At 39.8% G+C, this 22038-nt stretch overlaps 1 protein-coding gene across 1 annotated transcript in view; it reads right to left on the bottom strand.

The window, feature by feature from the left end:
• The window catches only part of LOC135219063 (fibrillin-3-like), a 53436-nt gene that overhangs the window by 15037 nt on the left and 16361 nt on the right, over window positions 1-22038 (bottom strand). The window contains exons 2-5 of the mRNA XM_064255492.1: window positions 7639-7776; window positions 7053-7187; window positions 6449-6577; window positions 5841-5981 (exon numbers count right to left, since the gene is read on the bottom strand). Of these exons, the coding sequence (XP_064111562.1) occupies window positions 5841-5981; window positions 6449-6577; window positions 7053-7187; window positions 7639-7776 (543 nt within the window). The remainder of the gene's footprint in view (window positions 1-5840; window positions 5982-6448; window positions 6578-7052; window positions 7188-7638; window positions 7777-22038) is intronic.

The raw sequence follows: 22038 nt of genomic DNA on the forward strand, positions 1-22038 counted from the left end.
TTTCTTCAAGTCCTTCAGACAACGATCTCTGGAATTGGCCCTTATAAGCCAATCGTCGAGATAGAGCGAAATCCTCACCCCTTCTAGGTGAAGCCATTGTGCCACATTCCTCATGATGGCCGTAAAGACTTGGGGGGCCGTGGAGAGGCCAAAACACAGGGCCCTGAATTGGAAGATTCTTCCCCCCATCATGAATCTTAGAAACTTCCTCGAGGAAGGATGGATTGGTACGTGGAAGTAAGCGTCCTGTAAGTCCAAGGACACCATCCAGTCCCCTGGACGGAGTGCTGCTAACACCGAGGCAGTGGTCTCCATCGTGAACTTCTTCTTTTCGACGAAGAAGTTCAGGGCGCTTACATCCAACACCGGTCTCCATCCCCCTGAGGATTTCGGAACTAGGAACAGGCGGTTGTAAAAGCCTGCCGAAAGATGATCTGCCACTAGTTCGATCGCCTCCTTTTCCAGCATCTGATCTACCGCTAGTCGGAGGGCTTGATTCATGATGGGGTCCCTGTATCTGGCCGTCAACTCCCTCGGGGTATTCGTCAAGGGAGGCCTCGAAGAGAACGGGATTAGATAGCCCTTCCTCAAAATAGACAGGGGTTCCAGGCATCTGCGTCTTTCTGGGCCCAGACTTCTGCAAACTGTAAAAGCCTGGCGCCTACAGTTGTCTGAAGGACTTGAGTCTTACTTGGGAGGTTTGATTGACTTCGTAAAAGTCCTCCCTCTTCTATTTGGTTTCCGACCTCTGAACGAAGAGGATCTAGAGGTAGAAGCCCCTCGAAAGGGTTCCTGAGAGGTCGGCTTAGCTTTCTTCGTCTTAGTCTGGAAGGTAGGGCGCGGCTTCCTTGCAGACTGCGCTAGAAGGTCCTGCGTAGCTTTGGCAGAGAGAGCCTTCGAAATGTCTTGAACCAGGTGTTTAGGAAACAGCCTGCGTAGAGAGAGGTGCAAAAAGCAAAGACGATCTCTGAGATGAGACAGACTTTGTTAAAAATGAGCAAAATACTGATCTTTTCTTCAAGACCCCTGCTCCAAACAGTGAAGCTATTTCGCTGGCCCCATCCCTCACCGATTTATCCATACAGGATAAGACACAATTCAAATCCTCCGGAGAAAACGTGTCCGGTCCTTGAGTTTTCTTGGCTAGGACTCCGAGGGACCAATCGAGAAAGTTGAAAACTTCCAAGACTCTAAAAATGCCTTTTAGAATGTGATCTATTTCATTCATTGCCCACGTAGTTTTGGCCGAATTCAAAGCTGATCTTCTAGTGGCGTCTACTAGTGCCGAAAAATCTGCGTCAGCTGAAGACGGAAGGCCCAGTCCCAAGGGTTCTCCTGTCTCATACCAAAATCCTGTCCGTCCTGAAAGCTTCGACGGAGGGAAGGCAAACATAGTTTTCCCCGCTTCTTCTTTAGTACGCATCCATGAACCGAAACTCTTGAGCGCTTTCTCATAGAGAGTCGGTTTCATTCTCACACACGAAGATCCTTTCGTTGCTTTCGCTGTGGAGAACAACGAGTGTGGAGAAGGAGGAGCAGTAGGGCTCAAAGACTCTCCGAACTCCTGAAGGAGAAGCTCTGTGAGCTTCTTGTACGAAGAAACTGTTGCCGATGTATTAGTTTCTTCCTCAGAGGCTTCCTGGTCTTCTTGAGGAGGAGAACGGGGATGAGGATCCTTATGAGAATCCTTAGATGATTTCCTAGCTGGGGTACAGTGCGATGAAGGAGACAAACGTCTTGAATGAGGAGAAGATTCCAAAGTAGAGAGGCGTACAGGAGAACGACGAGTTGTAAAAGAAGGACGCTTATCCCTCCGAAAATTCTTGTCTAAACTCGCATTCCTTCCTAAATGCAGACAAACTCTTAACAGCAAAAGAGGAAGGACTCCTTTCTCTAGAAAGACCACGTCTATCCCTAGGGAAACTACGAGAGGGAGAGTGCCTGCTAAGATCCTGGCGCCGATCTTGAGGAGAGCGGCTACTAGGCGCCGAGCGCCTATCTGTCACAGGGCGCTTAGTAGAATCCTGGCGCCTACCAAGCGGCGAAACGTTGCTAAAAATAGGGCGCCTTTCAGGAGCAGGGCGCTTGAGAGGCTCTTGATGCCTACGAAGCGGAGAGCGGCTGCTACGCTCCGAGCGCTTAAACGGAACAGGGCGTTCGGCGAGATCTTGGTCCTTACCAAGGGGAGAACGTCTGTAAGGCTCCGAGCGCCTAACAGAAGCAGGGCGCTTGAGGCGTTCTTGACTTCTAGCAAGAGGAGACCGATCAGGAGTAGGGAGTCTCGAGAACGAAGAGCGCCTACTAGGAGAACGAAGCAAACGAGGATCAAGGTGTCTTTCTCCAGGAGAACAGCTACTAAAAGAATGACGCTTACCAGGAGCAGGGCTCCTACTAGACTCTTGATGTCTTACAGGGGAGGAGCGAACTCCATGCGATGAGCGCCTACCAGTCACGTTATCCGACGCCCGACTACAGTAGTCGGAAGGAGAAGTGCGCCTACTTTCAGAAGGGCATTCCCTAGGTTCTCTGAGAAGACGAGGAGAAGAAAGATGAGACGGAGACGACGAAATAAGTCTTCTATGACCTGAGCGACTCTCTCTTCTTGCACGAACTCTAGAAGAAGGAGAAACAGAAGGGGCTGAGCGTCTACCCGAGGCAGGAATCGATTTGGGGAATATCTTCATAGTCCAAGGAGCGCCTATCCGTCGAATGGCGTCTCGACACCTCCGAGCGGGAGTGGTGTTCCTCTCGTGAAATGTTACGATGTGTAGAAGTATCCTCAAAAGAAGGAGATTGCCGATTACAAGGAGAGCGCTCTTCCGACGAAACGCGCCTCGATCTCTTGATAGGGAGAGACAAATCCTTCCTTCTACGCGATCTCGATGCCAAGGAGTCCGCCAAGGCTGTGATCTGAGCTTGTAGGCCCGCTAGCACTCGAGGAAGGAGAGTCCCCAGGATCTTCTTCCGAAGCAAGCTCAGCGCGAGGAGCGGGAGAAGGAGGGCGATCACCGGATCTCCTAGGCTTCTTTGCTTGCAAGGAAGCTACATCAGAAAAGTCTTCTGGGCTGGACGCTAACGTACTGAAGGGAGCCTCCGCAGCCCTCTTCAACGGGCGTGATGCCTCCTAGAGCCTCCAACCACGCTTCCGGCGAAGGAGAAGAGGATGACGAAAAACACTGACGAAGGGATATTCTTCTTCTTACGATCCAAGGCAGCCTGGGAGCGAACTTCCAGGATCTGCCGAGGGGACGCCTGACCGGTGGGGGCTCTCCCTAGCCCTCCTGCGGCTTTCGACTTTTCCTCCTCCACTGGAACTGGGAGTCTGGAAGAGGTCTAGGCCTGGAGGCACTAAGGAGCCGGTCAGACGCACCCTCCACATCATGGGTGGGTACACTGCACTTATCATCACTGACACTCTTACCTTGATCAGTACGAAGATTCTTGTCTTCCTTAGAACACAAGGAAGCTTTTAAGGCCGCCGCCTCCGAAGACGAATCTACGGCTTCGGTGCAGGGAGCAGGAGCTGAGACCTGGGAGGAAGGTTCTAAAACTACATTAATGTTAGTTTTCATTCTCACTCATTCTCGACCTGCTCGAACTCCTTGAAGAAGCTTTACGTACCCTATCCCTTTCAAGTTTCCTAATATAAGAAGAAAGAGCCTTATATTCATCTTCGTTCAAAACCTCACACTCTTGACACGGGTTACTAAACGAACATTCATTCCCCCTACATTTAACACAGAAAGTGTGAGGGTCAAACCGCAGCTTTCGGTAACCTCACCTTACATCCATCGGTCAAACATACTCTAAACAAAACCGGAGTTTTTGGAAACAGAATCAAAATCAGACATTCTACAGGAAAATCCAGCGCAAAAGTCAATAACGGTCCACAATCAGCGTATAGCCAAGCCAACATAGAGCGAATACGTCACCAAAATGTCCAAATCAATCTCCAGGCAAGCGAGAAATGAAGAATATATCGGAATGAAACGACAACAGTTGTTATCGCTTCAGCGACAGAAAAAAATCTGGCTGGAGAGATAGATTGGTTCATACGCCCGCCACCCAGCGGCGGGTAAGGTAGACCACCTGACCTACCTGTCGCGTGTGCCGCGAGATTTGAAATTCTGTCGGAACGTCGGAGACTATAGCTAAGTATATATCTGGCAGGGAAGTTCGTGTACAAAATTTGCCATAGGTAGTTTATGGGAAAAAATGAAGGTATATTTATTACAAAAGACAAACATAATATGCTCACAAATTCTAAATTTAGCTGACCTTTCCAACACATAAGGGACATCTCAGAACATATCATGACAAATTTGTGAATGCCATTGCTGAAAATAATAGTCTATTTACTAGTTTACAGTCAGGTTACTACATGAACCTGTGTGTTTGTGTTGCAATTCTTTCCAATTTCATTTTTTATAGAAATGCCCAGTCTTTGTATTTTGCTCTGCTTTTGACCGTGTTAATCCCAGAAGACTAGTTTTCAAACTCATACAAATGGAAGTTGTGGCACTATCTCCTGGTACTGCTGAATTGTTAACTAATAGATCACAAAGCTTAGTTGTTGGCAGGCCCAAGAGCTACTATGTACTACTACAATGTAACTTCTGTGGTTCTTAAGGCAGTCATCTTGGTTCACTTTTGTTTTTTAATACTGGGTACTCATGATGTGAAGTCTGGCCCAGAATACATACTGGTTACATATGTGGATGATGTTACTTTTTGTACTGATCTCACCTCTTAATGTAAGCCTGTGGTTGCAAGTTCTCTTAAGGAATGTAACTGAACCATTACAAAACTTAAAGTGCAATTGTTTTGTTTTAGGGGTCTTATCTACCCAGGTCTCTTCATTGTCAATGAATACTGATTAAATGAGTCATTTAAAAGTCTTAGTTCCATTCTGTACTGCAAATTCACTTTTTGAGAAATATAACTGATCTATGTCATCTTCAACCACTGAAGAAATCAGCAAATAAAAAATCTCATGAGAGCTTTAGAGATCTATGTAGGCTTAGGAAATACTACCATTTCCTGAGCATTCACAGCATTTTGTGTTCTGGATATTCTTCCCTAGTTAAGGAAAATACTACAGCATAAAAACTTGAGCTCTTATAAATTCCAGTCTGTACCAATAAACTGCCATCTGAAGTTTCTGAATAAGAAAGTGAGTTCCATGAAATTTTTTATTCTGACTTTTAAAATTAAAGTCTGTCACTACCTTTCTGCTCCTTTTAATATTTTTCATAGATCTGGACATCCTTTGCGTGGCGATATATGCAGTTACTTTAAACAGCCTAGCCTTTGCTACTGTGAGATTCAGTATCATACAGTTTCTCTGGAATAACCTTCCTAGTCATGAAGTAGACATATTGAAATTTCACTGTCTGTCTAATTGCAAATACTTTTTTTTATATTTTTTATAGCAGGCTCATGTGATTCTCATTTCAAAATTTTTAAGGGTTTTATGTTTTATTGTTGTACTTCTGTTGCCTTATTTCTTTTCACTTACTGGAATACATTAACTATTGGAGCCCAAGGGCTTGTGGCACTGTGCTTTTCCGACTTGAGTTGTAGCTAAGTTGTTAATAATAATAATTAATGATAATGGTAATAATCATAATAATAGTAAGTTTAGAACATTAAACTGTCTTAATTAATTAGATAAAATAATTACAGAAAGATGAAATGGTAGAAGTTTATGCAGATTTATACACAAACACTTGACTGAGAGTGGAAGACTCTGCCATGAAAAAACCTGGCAATTCTATACATTTTCGTCTCCCTTTTCAAGGTTCTCATTGAGTGACCCTTCAGGAGTTTCAGCGACTTACCTCCTGGACTGCGACAGGCACAGTCATCTCCGAGGCATTCAGTGGAATCAACTACCTTATTACAGCTACTCCAGTCTGTAGGTTTCATGCAAGATCCGCTACTGTTCACACACCCAGGTAAAAGAACACAGAGAGAAGTATCTGGAAAGATGAGAGGCAGTGATATCACATATATATCATGGATAAAGCTCGCAAGTAGTCACTACATTCTTTCAGTCTCCTTACAAGTACTATTTGATAGCACCATAAAAGTGCTGGAAATTCAGAACATGTTTTATATGTTAAACATCACAGTGGATAACAAGTGTCTCTTGAGAATTAAAATAAGCATTATTCAGAAGGCCATTTCACTTTCCATTATACGTATATATGTACAACAAAAAAATAACCTTATTCTACATGGCATCTTCCAAGAAAAATTTCACGTAACAAGGGTGTATCAGTACTCTCTGAAATGCCAAGACAATGCATGGTGAAACAATGATTTCCAGATGCCAGAGCTATTGTAAAATGAGAAAAGGCTAAAAAAAAAAAAAAAAGGGGGGGGGGGGGGAAATGGTATTCCAAATTTAAAGATAACAGAACCCAGGTTATGTTAAGTGACGTACCATTAATACAAAAGTGAAATGCAGCCTCCCCGCTTCCTTGTTCATAGATGGTACCTGTGCACATGTAGCTACTTGTACCATTGTAGCAATAGCCTTGATTAGCAGTGCACTGGGCATTAGGGGTACAATCTGAGAGTTTGAGGGAGGATAAACTTTTCTTTACGTAACGTTAATCATCATTTCATGTGTTATTCATATCTGTACACTTAAGCCCTCATCCCTGAAGGAATTATCACTTTACATATAATCCAGACATGCAAAAATTTTGTTCGGTTGTAACGTGAGAGGTTCTGTGTATTGACTTTGTTTTTATTTCAGTTTAAAAAATGACAATAAAGTTAACTCAATATAAATACCAAAGACCAAGTTAAAAACATAAGAAGCTACGAGCTTTCAGAAAATATAATGCATAATACTGTTCCAGAAGTTTAAACCTACAATTATATTATCTACTATGCTACAAATCTTCTTTTGCATGTGCTTTCAATATTACATAAATTATATTAACACTTTTAGTTATCGTAGAAATATGTGACTCTATGCCTTATAAACAATTCAGCAAAAAAATATATCCAGTTCTTCTACTGTTTTTTATGTGACTCACCCCTGCAACAAGTGCAATTGTTTCCAAGGCAACCTGCTGGTTCAGCTAAGCCATAGCAAGTTCCCCAGTCATCACCTTTCACGCATTTCCCACTGTCTCCTCCACATTCAGGTAATTCAACACAGTTATCAGGATCTGGAATGATAAAACATCCGTGATATTAATAATACACAAAGGAGGATAAACTAAATTAATAATACATTACGTGATAAGAATTTTCACAAAACCTTTTGAAAGCAGTGAAGAACATCCATGCATATTATCAATTTTGTTTTGTCAAGAAAGTCATTCACAGTTAATCTTAACAATATATTTAAGTATGAATGAGATGATTTATATTTTTTGAAAGAAACAAGGTCTTATGCTTATTCTTATGCTATTCAATAAATGCTCCCTTGCAACTGTGGTGGATAAAATAACCAAACCTGAATCTTATCAGAAAAAGTTACTCCTTACGAAAACTTTGTGAAAATGTACGAACTATAAACCGAGACCCAAAGGGAAATGGCTCTTTGTAAGATTCCTGGTGCTTGAGACAAATAAGAAGTGAAAGAAATGATTGCAGATGCAAAGCAAAGCCACTTACCCATGAAACAACAAGCACAATTTGGTCCATCACACCCTTTGTCATAAGTGATACCATTGCATACATGGCTGCTATTCGTACTGAAGCTGTAACCATTATTGTCTGAACAGATGGGTTTTGGTGAACTTCCTGAAACGGCTTTAAGAAATGTTACATTTATTTTAATGTGTTCATCAGTTTGTGTAACTTTTCCTACTAACAGGGGCGTCACTTCATTTTTCCTTGGGGGGGACAAAGGTTTATTTGAGGCTGCCCCCCCCCCCGAAAGCAGTGGGGAGAGAGTTGCTAGCAAAGCAAATCTAACCAGCTGGGGCTCACTATAAGGCCCCCGAGAAATTTTTTTTAGAAATATCAGCAAAATAGGAACAATTTGAAGCTACTTGTAAAGGAACTTTGAAGAATTTTTATTCCTTAAAAAATGCTGTACATCAAATTTTGAGATAATAAATCAAGAAGAAAAGCTAGTGGAGATTTCTAAACAAATCAAGTTATAAACTATAGTATTGGTCCTAGAATAACTGCAATTTAACATTGAATATAGCTCACTGCCTAGACAAGGTCATTCAGGAAAACAAGAAAAGTTGATGCGAACAGGAAGATCTTAAGCTTCAGAAAATGTGTAAAGATAAAATGGTACATAATTTTAACATGGTTCATCTAAAGAAATTTCAAAATAAACATTTACTTCATGCATTTCAGATATTATCTACTGCATTAGTGGATACCTGCTTGATCATAATTTTGCAAATTAATTAACCAGTATGTCTTAGATAAGATTTTTAACAAGCTCCTTTTCTAAGGCCTTGAGAAGCAAGTCATTCACGCACTCATTTTTCGTGGTAGTTCATAGATACGTTTTCACTAAGCTAAGCACTGAAGACAGTCGTTCATTGCAGGTGGTAGTTACTGGAAGGGTGATGAGAATTTTAACAATTTCAAGAATTTCTGAGTAGGCACATTCTAACGGTTTGAGTTCATCACACAATTCAAAAAAATTCTTACGCTTTTCATTCTTAGTTAGAAAGTGACTCTTTACTACAGAAATCTGGGCATTTCGAAAGATTTCATCTATGTGTATATCTTTACAAAACTGTACTATGGTAGACAGTTTCTTATCATAAAAAGTCATTAGAATGACACTCAAGTGCATCCATCGCTGCTAATCAGTGGCATATTATGAGTGGAATCTATATTCATCTCAGAGAGAAAAATCTATCTAATATGTCAAAATGGATTCTTTTGAATGATACCTCAGGAGTGAGACCTGTACTGTCCTCACTCATTCCTACAGTTGAACTCCCTAAAAAGTCTTTTAACTTGGATGAGATCTTTTGGATCCTCTTGGGTCGGCCTACTTGATAGGAGTCTTTCAAGTTTGTATCAATCTCATGTGCAGCAGAACAATCTTAGCCTTGTCAGAGATATTAGAGAAACCTTCATCTGTTCTCAAGACCTGTCAGGTCATTAATTCATTTGTGAACAAAGTGATTAGATGTCTCAGCTCTTAAAGAAAACTGCCTTGTCTTATTATTTTTAACAGGTAACGATTATATGTAATGAATTATTTATATTGTTCCAAATGTTAAAAATAACTAATCTAAATTCATCCCTCTCTACACTTCAACTTTATTTATATTTTTTTCGACGCTTTGTTCCGTGACCTTATAATAATTGGTATGTATATAAATAAACATACATATAGATATTTTTGTATCGCTGATTTCGAGGCTTGCCAAGAAAGCTTAGGGGGCTGAGTGCCCCTCACTGCCCCCACCCAACCCATGCACCTGCATACTACACATTCTAATTTGGCACAGTGAGAACACAACTCCCAGTGGATGTTTACACAATCACTCAGTCCAGGATTCTGATGTCTTTTAAATCTGTTGTTTAAATCAAATGCTAGAAAAAACTTTGTGTTGCGCACTCCAGGAGGCCTGTGATGTTAAACAATGAAAGAGTACCTAAAAAACTGCATAATGATAAATAATGAAAATATACATATATAATATTGATTATATTTTATAGGCAATATAGAAAGGCGAGGCTTGATATTTCAAGGAATTTGGCTATTTTGTATTCTATCCTCACAGCAAAAACTACTGGCTGAAGTTTATCTTTTGGACGGCTGTTATGTAATTGTAGTTTTAAATCTTCTATTTTAAGCCTTTCTATACTTTAAGAGATATGTTTGTGATCTAGGTACTGCATTTTCTCTTCATTGTTGTAAAGAGTTTGTAACTGTTTGCATTGTTGAGTTCATCAATTGTGTTTACATATTAAAAAACAGAATGGTAAACATTTTAAACTTGAAATTCATAGATATTTTGTGGCCTTAAAGTTCTGTGCACAATGTAGATTCTAATTGTGATACAAGTAAGAGATATCTTTTACAACAAAGTTCTCTCCTTATATCCGAGTAATACCGTTGAACCTACATTAAACATCTATGATACTGGCCAGATAGACAGGTAAACGTATCAGAACTGAGGATCATCTCTATAAAGAAAACTTTATCATGAAGTACAGGACATTAATTGATTGTACCCTTCCTTTGGAGGTTTGCATTTAAGTGATCTTCCTTTAGAGGCTTACCTATTGGATGGCAACAGGCACAGTCATCTCCAAGGCAGTCAGTTAAGTCAATTGCACCAACACAGCTACTCCAGTTTGCAGGTTTCATGCAAGATCCACAGTTCTCACAGTCAGATAATAGAACACAGAGGGAAGTATCTGAAAAGGTCAACAGCAGTTTCAGCACTACTCATACACAGAAGTAAATGCTAAACATTTCAAGTACAGTGGCGATTCTACCCCTCAAAAAGTGGAGGGGCAACTCTGGGCAAAGATGATTGTTGGGTGGGCATCATAGGAAAGGTGACTGTAAAAAAATTACAATTTTGGAAACATTTTGAAACTCATGGAAGAATGAATTTGACTAAAGGTAAAGGTTCATATAAAATTTTCTTTAATTCCTAAGCAAAACAACTGTAAAGCATCCATCTGATATTTTACCTGACTTACATGATATGAAAATTTAACATTCAAAACTATATACAGTTCCAAACAATACCCAAACATTGAAGAATGGATAGTATGTATAAATATAATACACATTTGAACCACATAAAGAAAGGTAGTAACTATATGAAATGAACAGATATACAAGGGGCATGTCACAACAATTCTGAAAAGGTTCAGTTTGACATTCAAAACAATAGCATATGATCCCAACCAATATGCAAATTATTAAAGAATGTCAAGTTTGTGTAATTACACATTGCACAACTTAAAGTAAAGGTGTTAACTAATGAAATGAACAGACAGATATGGACCACGTCATGATCATTCTGAAAATGCTGGTTTCACATTAAAAACTACGTATATGCATTAAAGAATAGCAAGTTTGTATAATGCACATTTGAACAAAGTAAGGAAAGGTGTTAATTAATGAAATGAACAGACAGATATGAGGCTTATCATGAAAATTCTCAAAATGTTGTTTAGACATTCAAAACCATATACAATTTATAACAATATGCAATTATTAGAGAATGGTAAGTTTTTATAATACACATATGAACACAAAACAGATATGGACCATGTCAGGACAATTCTCAAAATGTTTAGTGCAGTTTGATTCTACGATTACCATTGTCAGCTGTCAAACTCATCTACAAAACTATCTAAGTCAATACTCTCAGCCTGTTTACTTTCAATTGATGATAATGCAGTGTTACTTAGTCTCTCACTAGTCATTGAATTTCTAAGAAATGTTTTTACTATTCTCATTTTGGAAAAACTTCTTTCACAAGAATCACTAGTAACAGGAAGTGTTACAGCTATCAATAGTAACCTGTATAAGCAATCAAAGGCAGATTTATATGGATGAATAAATGACAAAAACTCCACCAGTGATGTAGGTGGCTGAGGTTCTTTCTGGAGCAATTTCTTGACTAAAGGTAGCTCGTGTTTTAAATTACTTTGTTTAACTGAATATGATAAAGCAAATGACTTCAAGTCATCCTCATGCAAGAATGTCTGTCCTTCAGGACAGAGAGCTGAAATGCCACAGAAGATCACACATGAATCTTTTGAAAAGCGACGCTCTAATTTACTATTTAAACAATCTAGTACTTCATACAAGATTGTGACGTGTTGTGCATGACTTGGCTCCACAACTCTCTGGCCAGATGTTTCCAGTATGATAAAATCACGGAGCTGTCGAGGTTTTCTAGAATGTTTTCTTGTCGCTGTTGGTGAAATGTCACATTTTTTACAGAGTTCGTCAACCGTATTAGAACAATTTCTCAATTAAAGTTGAGTTTCTTACATCAGCTAAATCTTCACGAAGACAAGAAATAAGTTTAGCTGCTTTTCCAAGGTCTGTCTGTTTGTCCTGTAGCTGCTGAGATACTTTATTTATTTTTCCCAGAATTTCAGAGAAAAACTGCAGTAAACAAACAAATTCTGCACCCATCTGAGCAAGTAAACCTCTAGCAGATACAGCTTGAGCTCCAGTATCATCTGCAGAATTCTCCTTCAAAAGTCTTATAATACATTCCAAATGTAATAAAGCATTTTCACAGGAGGTAGCCCGACACCACCAGCGAGTATCACTGAGATGTTGAAGTTCTCGAATTTGTTCTTCAGGAAACATTTCACACTGTATAGAAAGGAACTTCTGCATTACTAACAAAGATATAGACTTCTTCAAGAAGACTGAAAAATTCAGATGCTTGTGGTACATTCTTTGCAACACTTGTCAAAACCAAATTGAGGTTATGATCATAACAATGAACATAATAAGCAAAAGGTGCTTTCTCTTTTATACGTTTCTGAACGCCACTAATTCCTCCACTCATGGCTGATGCTCCATCAAATCCCAAGCCAACATCCAATGAAGACATGGGAGTAAAGGAAATAAAACATTCCTGAATACAGTGTGAGATTTCATCATAAAACCGTACTACTAGTGCTAATTGCTCAGTTTTGCTCACATCCTTGGCTTCAACGGCTTGAACAGAAAAGTAATGGCAGGAATTTATGTATTCAGCTATTTCTTCCCTCACAATTGATGCAAATGTATCAATCATCTCATTTTGCATTGCAGAACTGGTGAACTTCTCATTTTTTGGACCAATTTTGATGCGTTCAGCTATAACAGGATCATGTTTGGCAATGAATCTAAGAAATTTACGGATATTTCCTGGATTTTGTTCATCATCACATTCCCTGTTGTGTTATTTTTTGTGTTACTGTCAGGAGTAAAATCTCCCCAAGAGTTTTTATGTAATGACGATTTTCACGGACTTTCTTCTAATAGCCCTCACTTACACTCTGTTTAATGGATGTTTTATCAGTTTTATTGTGTTGGTAGCCAATCCTTGCAGTATAGGAGGATTTGTGGATATATGAGCTCAGGCGCTTTGCATTGGCCCCATCTTTTCCTTGTGCCTTTTTCCATCGTCTAAACCCACTCTTCACAAATGCATCGTCTGCATTGCCATAAGAAGGTGATGCAAAGTGCCTACAAGCAAAACAGAACATTGCATCACGTTCTTGAGACTATTCAGCCCAATTTTGTGACTAGTTAGTGGCTATTGTTATATTCAATAATGATTAATTTTACATATAATATTTCATTAAAAAAGTGGGGGGGGCAAACCAAGGGCATGGCCAAAATCTGGAAGGGCAACTGCCCCCCATGACCCCCACCCTAGAATCGCCACTATTCAAGTACCGTGTACAAGTGAAATAAGGTCACTTAAAATGACTCCCTCAGGAATACACTGCAAGAATCGACTTGTATATAGAATACATTGAATTTTTGTGTCCAATATGGTTTAAGAATGATAGGCTTTATGCAGAAGGCTGTGTGACATTCCAGCTTAACCTTTGTAGAAAAACAAAAGTAATTATACTAACTTCAGACATCAAAAGAACCTAAGTGTACTGGGATGTTCAAGGATGAACCATAAGTAGTAACAGTTTTTATTGCCAACGATAGGTTCCAACCTGAAATATATATTCCATGTAATAAAAAATAATACAGTACAACCAGCTATACAAATTTTGAATTTTCCCTAATTTAATTATAAAAAAAAATATTTGTCCTTAATACAACCCTTCTAGTAATGTACATGAACAATCCATATTGATATGTATATTTCTAACAATAACTATGTTTTTAGCAATGTAAATAAATACCACTGTAAATTATGGTACTGTAGTCACTAAAGCACTCGGCATCAAATTAAATGTACTCATATCATAAAACATTACTGTATATATACATAGAATCCAATTACCAATAAGGGCAATTCCAATTGAAATATCATATAACATCCATAATACACTGTATTGCACTCACTTCAATGGCCTCACTATCACAGGCCTTGAACCCCAGTAGGAGATTGTCAAACACAAATATCCCATCACCTGCCGGCCTTATGCGTCATCGACTTCATTCTTGTATCTACATCCACAAGAATAACACCTGCCACCACCACTACTCAGCACAATACGCAGTACCAGATATTGGAATTTATTTTAATTTCAATCTTACTCATATTTAATAAACAAAACAATTATTCAACAACCAAAACAACTTACATTAAAGAGTAGATCCACTAATAAAACTTTGTGACATTGCCGTACGTTACCTTTTTCCCTAGACATGGCCAAAGATACATAATAATGTAAAGCACTTATCACAAATGTTGACGTTGACGTATTCCAAAATTGTCGTTGTCTTGGAGTTAGAACGTTGAGTTTTGTTCTGGGTTAATTCCCTTTTACAATGTAGAAGCCGGCCTTGCTAATGAGAAACTCTTACTGTAATTGTTCGCCGTGGCTGTGGTAACCTCTGAGGTAATTTACTTCTTACCTTTGACAGGTACATATTACGCACGCGCGAACTTAAGGCCTATTAGGCAATTACTAGTTTAAGTAATTTAATTCATAAGTTTAATTTTATCATTCATTTTACTTATCATTAACGCTAATAGTTACTATACTAAGTAGCATTAAGTTATTTACTTTTAATTCATTAAGAAAAATAGATAAAGCTTCGAGTGAAGCTAACGACCGAACGGCTATTCCCCACAGTCGGACACAAATACCAATCCTTTCTGATTTCTAACACAGTCCCCACAAAGGATTGCGATTATAGAATTGCAATGAATATCATCATTAACCATACATTATTTATTAAGGCCACCTTAAATCTGGCTACTGCGTTAAACAATTATTTCCAACAACGCTAAATAAAAAGTATGGCTAAGTTACTTTAGTATCATCCTCACGTTACTAAAAGTGTAGCATTTTAATTTAAGTCTTCACTTTATTTTAAGTGTAGTATTTTTATTTAAATATTTCACACCAATTTTAACTTAGCTTAGTTTACTATAGGCTATCTCCTAATTTTACTTTTTATTTACGTATTTAGTTTTATTTATTTATTACCTAGAAAGTACTTATTTGCAATGCCCTTAATCCTTGTTTAAAGTTAAAGAATAAAGCATTTAATAAAGTATATCCTCACACTGAAAAAGTTTCGAGTGTGTAGCATTTTAGTCAAAATAAAAACTTGATTATTAGTAATTACAGTAAATAATATACTGAAAAGCAGTATTTACAAATTATCTAAATTTTCCCTTAGCATTCTTTCAAATCTTTCGGTAGCCTTTCTCTTGGGTCTTACAGACCTTTCGCCTTGTTCAACGTGAATAGATTCAGGTTTATTTATACTGCCTGTTTCTACCTCAATTTCCATTGAATTGTCTCTGGTTTGCCTTTCTCTTATAGCATGTGTCACTGACAGTTCCATAGGATAAAGATTACAAATAGAATGATATTCTATAGCCCCATTAGCTTGCTTTAGTTTCACTGACCTAATATTATTGTCAAATCCTAATATTAATTCTAATACCTTACCCATCATCCAAAATGGTCTGGGCTTATTAATTGCTATAATTAGGACAATGTCACCAACTTTAATTCTATTTTCCCACTTACTTTGGTACAAATTTCTGCTATGTTCTCTCAGGCTTAAGAGATCATTTTCATACCACAATTTCTTAAAATTTTCAATAATTTCTTCCTGTATTTCTACAGTTCTCTCTAAAGAAGGTTGACTAGAATCGTCCAACCAAACATCACTATCATCTTTTCTCAAAATGAGGGATGAATTACCATGCAATTTGATAAAGGAATTTGGAGTTATAAACTCTAAATTTTCTGAGCTTGATCTATATGTTAAAGGCCTGGAATTTATCGCTAATTGAATATTAGAAAGGGTAGTTAATAATTCAAAGTAAGTTAATTTAGAATTTAGACCTTCCTATTACTTTATAAAGACAATTCTTTAACACTCTAATCAATCTCTCCCAAGCAGAACCAACCCATGCTGAATATAAAGGAATTTTAATGTGTTTGATATTACATTTCCTTAATTCAGATTGAAATTCCTGCGACTCCAAAGACCTTTCAAGGATACTTCCACCCTTGAGAAAAGACTTAGCGTTGTCACTGTACAGGTATTGTGGTATTGTGTACATATTACTAAATCTTTGGAAAGCGAGAACAAAAGGAGTACCAGCCGAAGCTGGTACTCCTCTGGTCCCCGTCTTCTTCTCCTTGGTAGAAGAAAAGACGGGCCCTGTTCCGAGGGAGCAGGAGGACCAGCAGAAGAGCTCCCCGAATCGCCGGAGCGAGACGGGCCCTTAGAAGGTCCCGAAGGAGCCTTCTTAGGGGGGAAAAACCCGGGTTACCAGCTGGTCGCTGCAAGAGCGGCCGCTGGCCTGGCAAGAGTCACCTGAGCATCTCTCACCAGCCTTCTGCTCCGTGCCGCGTCTTGGCGCCGAGCGAACTCTGGCGCCGAAACTTGGCTGCACGGTCTCCCGAGGGAGAACGTACACTCGGGATCTCTCGCGAACGAGAGACCGAGCCGGAACCTGACGTAGCGGCATCGCCGCTAGCACCAGGCGAGGAAGTACCAGAGCTAACCGATACTCCTCTGGTCCCCGTCTATCTCTTCCTTACGGAAGGGGAGACGGGCCCCGCGCCCGAAGGAGCAGGAGGACCAGCAGAAGGACCCCCCGTCCCACCGGGGTGGGACGGGCCCTTAGAAGTTTCCGAAGGAGACTTCTTAGGGGGAAAGGCAGCCTTCTTCTTCTTCGGCTTATGGGCCTTAGAAGTCGAAGGGGAAGAGGCAGCAGCAGACGATGAAACGAAGATGACAGCTTCCTCTTCTCCTCTTCCTCGTCAGCTCACGCAGGACAGTCGTTAGGTCCTCCATCCAGGCCGGAGCCGGGGCTATTGCCGAAGCAACACGGCCCGACTGCACCTGTCCGGAAGGACCTGGGACTGGGGAAGACACACCGTGGGCAGGACCAGCATGGACAGGCTCAGGAACCAGGAGCGACAGGAACAGCAACCAGCTCAGGAGCGGCAGGAACAGCAGAAGCGGTAGACCCAGAAGGGACAGCCAAGAACAGCGGAAATCACATCAGCGGCAGGTACGGCAGGCCCAGCGATCGCCTCATAGAATCATCGGCAGCCAGCGGAACCTGGGTACTGGCGGCCGGTCCAGGGGCGAGCTGCTGGAAACAGCGGAAGTCTGGGGCAGGCAACACGAAGAAAACAGGCGGCGGCGGCAACCCCCCCCTCGGTACGGCGGCGGCCCTAGTAGCGGCAGAACGGCGTCAACCGACACAGCATGGGGAGTGTAGACCAGGAGGGGGGGGAGCAGCATAAGCGGCCGTGGTAGTAGTGTAGACCGCCCCAGACCTCGCTAGACGCTGCAGCAGCCCGTGGATGCTAGGCACGCCTGCCGCCGCGGTGGTCCATGCCTGTCCAAGGTCGTCTCCCACGGATGTAGCACCTGCGGTAACAGAGATAGATTAGTAAGAGGGGTTCCCTCACGCACGGGGGAAGAACATGCCCCACCCCGAACGCAAGGAAGACCCTAAATACAAAATACAACGAAGAAGCTGAGCGGGGGCAGGAAGGAAGACGAAGAATCGGATACCAAGGGAGTCGGGGGAGAGCTTTCCGACGACTTCCTGGCATGACCTTCGCTTCCCCTACCCCCGCACAGCAGTGAAAAGTAATATGAAAAATGAAACAGAATACTGCCCTTGCGATTCACTTCATAGAACTTAAAGGGAAAGATCAATTCCCGGATAAGAACGGAAACTTGATCCAAATAATATGATGCTATCATAAAATATATATGAAAATGAAACAGAATACTGCACTTGCGATTCACTTTCACATAAAATAATCGTAAGGATCAATTCCCGGGTAAGAACGAAAATTGATCCAAATTAAATTCATGCAAAAAAATAAATAAAGAAAATGAAAAGAATATTGCAATTGCGAATCCACTTTCATTGCATTCTATATACAAAATAAAAGGCTCGTGCTGAGCGCAATCACACTCTCGGTAACGAACGCACAGGGCAAAATAATAATGAAAAGAGTACTTACATTTTTCAATTACACACTTTCGCCCAAAATACATGACTCGGCGCAAGCGCGCCCGCCCTCGGCACCGAGACATAATTCAAGGGTTCAATTCATGAAAAGAGAGGAAATCGCCGCATCTACGGCGATAGCTCCATGTTGGTTCATAATTAAGTAATGAAAATGAAAACAGTGTACTTACAGTTTCATTTTCAAGTCAAACAAACCATTAGTAGAAAACACAATATAAACAAAGCATACGACGATGAAGCGGGCGAGAGCGATGACGACACGTCCTTCACACCCGCGGCCGAAAGCAAAAGTGGTTTGTTTACCTCCCAGTCGCGCGGCGCGCGGTCGGACAAGCAGTTAACTACCGTTCTCCCCTTGTTCGAAGCTTACGACCGTTCCAGCTGCCGCTAGCTACTTCCTATTGTTAAAGGACCGATGGTTTGTATTACGTATCGGAACAATTGTTCATATTGGTCGAGCTCTATACTAACCTGAATGCTATATTCTGCCTGACTATCTAACTCCTCATTATAATATTGTTCATCACTGTTCATTATTTCATGTGTCTCCAAAACATCATTAATTTTTTCATCAAAGTGTTCAACCTGCTCGATTTCTTTTTCGATTTCAGTTATTTGAATCTTACAAAAGGAAGAAGTTAATCTATTATCACCATGAAGCTCCGTTAGCTTTTTTAAGTAAATAGTTACCTTCCATTTGTGTATTCCCCGCATCCTCCTCAAGGATGATATAATATTCATAGGGTTAACAAACTCTTCCTCTTTATCAGACATGATTAACTAATTATACTCAATAGATTTTAGCCTGCAAATATTTAAAAGATAACACCCCACCTAAAGTTATCGATGCTTACGGGTTACCGAGTACATTATATATGAACATGAAATAGATTATAATACATAATATAAGTTACTAATTACGTCGCACTTGAGTTCCATATTGGTTACCATTCGAAATACCGAGCGACAGTTAGCCAGTTAGCCGTTTCTAAAAAATCACTTACTTCACCGAACGATAAACACATATTTACCTCCGAAATATTATATGGAATACACGACAATTTTGGAATTATATTGGAATTTATTTTAATTTCAATCTTACTTATATTTAATAAACAAAACAATTATTCAAAAACCAAAACAACTTACATTAAAGAGTAGATCCACTAATAAAACTTTGTGACATTGCCGTACGTTACCTTTTTCCCTAGACATGGCCAAAGATACATAATAATGTAAAGCACTTATCACAAATGTTGACGTTGACGTATTCCAAAATTGTCGTTGTCTTGGAGTTAGAACGTTGAGTTTTGTTCTGGGTTAATTCCCTTTTACAATGTAGAAGCCGGCCTTGCTAATGAGAAACTCTTACTGTAACTGTTCGCCGTGGCTGTGGTAACCTCCTATGTAATTTACTTCTTACCTTTGACAGGTACATATTACGCACGCGCGAACTTAAGGCCTATTAGGCAATTACTAGTTTAAGTAATTTAATTCATAAGTTTAATTTTATCATTCATTTTACTTATCATTAACGCTAATAGTTACTATACTAAGTAGCATTAAGTTATTTACTTTTAATTCATTAAGAAAAATAGATAAAGCTTCGAGTGAAGCTAACGACCGAACGGCTATTCCCCACAGTCGGACACAAATACCAATCCTTTCTGATTTCTAACACAGAGTGGTTAGCAAATTTTACGGCACTTCGCCCGCTAACCGTGCGACACCGAGATATGGGTAGAACAAAAGATATTCCACATGCGCAATAAGTTACAACTTGCTCCAACCCACATCAACATTTTTTAAACAAATATATCCTTATAGTATTGTAAAGTTTATCATGTTAATGATACACTCCCCCACCATTAGTGACAAATTACCGATACCCTATCCAATAGGGTAAACTAAGTATGATTACATTGTTCTTCTATTGGTAATAACACCACCAACCTGTGTACTGATCTACACATAATCTTATCCACTTCACCATCATATCCCTTCCCATGCTTTATAATCTTATACCTTAAATCAACATCACGGACAACGCCATCTTGTCCTGGATCAGCTCTAATCACCTGTGCTAGTTTCCATGCCCCCTCACAACATTACTATCTTGCACAAGTACCACATCTCCAACTCTTACATTCCTCCTTGTTGTATGCCATTTCTGCCTGATTAACAATGATGGAAAATAGTCTCGTTGCCACTTTTCCCAGAAGGATTCTATTATACTTTGTATAAACTTTAATCTCCTTTTGTGATCCCCACTAATATCGTACATCCCGCTTGGACAAAAGCAAGTGGACTGACCAAGCAACAGATCATTGGGACAGAGGTAGCCCCCCAACTCTAAACTAAATCCAGGTTTTGTTCCAATTGGTCTTTCATTCATCAGATTAGCAATACCAAACAAAGCAGTTTGTAACTCTCCAAAATTCAACACAGAATCTCCCACACTAATACAAAGACACCTTTTGACAGGTTTGATCAGTGCTTCACTTGCCCCATTATACCAAGGTGCGTCACTAGGCATATTAAAGATCCAAGTTACCCCTTCCTTTTCTCCAATGGTTTCTATTTTCTTGCTTGCTGATATCAACTGAGTTCCCTTATCTGAATATATAACTTTAGGAGCTCATCTAATAGCAATAAACCTTTGAAATGTGGTCAGAAAATCATCAGTACTGTATCCTTCAGCCAAATCCAAGTGAACAGCTCTAGTAAGTAAACAGTTAAATATAACACCAAAGGCTTTACCATGAGTTCTCATTTTAACCATGTCTCTTATTAAGGGTCCAAACAAATCTATGGCTGTGTAGTTAACTTCCTACATGTCACACATTGATTTTTTATTGCTTTTATTATTTTTCTGGCCCCTGGAACCCAGAATTTTCTTTGTAATTTTGCCAAAGTAGTCTCTATGCCTGCATGGTCAACCCCATGTACATATGATATATACAATCTAGTAAAACTGGATGATTTGCTGTAGCAACATATAGTCTTCTCTATTCCAATTTTCCTTCAGCCACTTAGAAATTCTTTGTCCTACTACTATGACTCCATTCTTAATTGAAGGTCCTAATCTTCTGAACCTCACTTTCCAATCAGTCATGTCCCTTTGCATCTCTCTAACCCACATTAGTTCTGCTTTAATAATTCCTTGAACTGTTGGTTCCCTCAGCATGCCCTTAAAGGATCTGCATTTGAAAACATTCATTACCCTGCATGTAACTCTTAGTAGTTTGTAATAATCACTAAATCTATTAACATCAATCATGTGTATAACATGGTTCTGACTTACTTTAGCAACAGCCATGACAACACCTACTCTATCAGTTAGTTCATTTTCACAATTTTGTTTGATAGGCCTACTTTTGAAATTGGTGATGTTAGGAATTTTGGTCCATTTTGCCAGGCAGAATTTTCACCATTTTTTTCTGGACTACACGGTTTAGAGGTCATATCTGCAACATTTTGAACTGAATCAACCCACCACCATTCCCTTGAATCAGTTTTTATTTGTATCTCTGCAATGCGTACAGCAACAAATGTGTTGAATCCATGGGACTCCTTTTGAATTTGTGATATTACAATTGTTGAGTCAACTATGTGATAGACTGACTCAAACTCCCCATGAAAACTCCTTTACTATACTATGAGTTCTCTCATCCTAGCAGCTATGAGAGCACCACATAATTCCAGACGAGGAATAGACATTTGTTTCACTGGTGCAATCTTATTTTTCGCCATTATCAGACTTGATTTAAACTTATTATCACTGATTTGCCACCTCACATATGCACAAGCCCCATATGCTTGCGTGCTACCGTCAGAAAATATTACTAGGTTCGGCTTACCAAAAGCATTAGATGGCTTCAAGGGTCTTCTAAAAGTT

Source organism: Macrobrachium nipponense, chromosome 1 (assembly GCF_015104395.2).
Source record: "Macrobrachium nipponense isolate FS-2020 chromosome 1, ASM1510439v2, whole genome shotgun sequence".
Taxonomy (NCBI): domain Eukaryota; kingdom Metazoa; phylum Arthropoda; class Malacostraca; order Decapoda; family Palaemonidae; genus Macrobrachium; species Macrobrachium nipponense.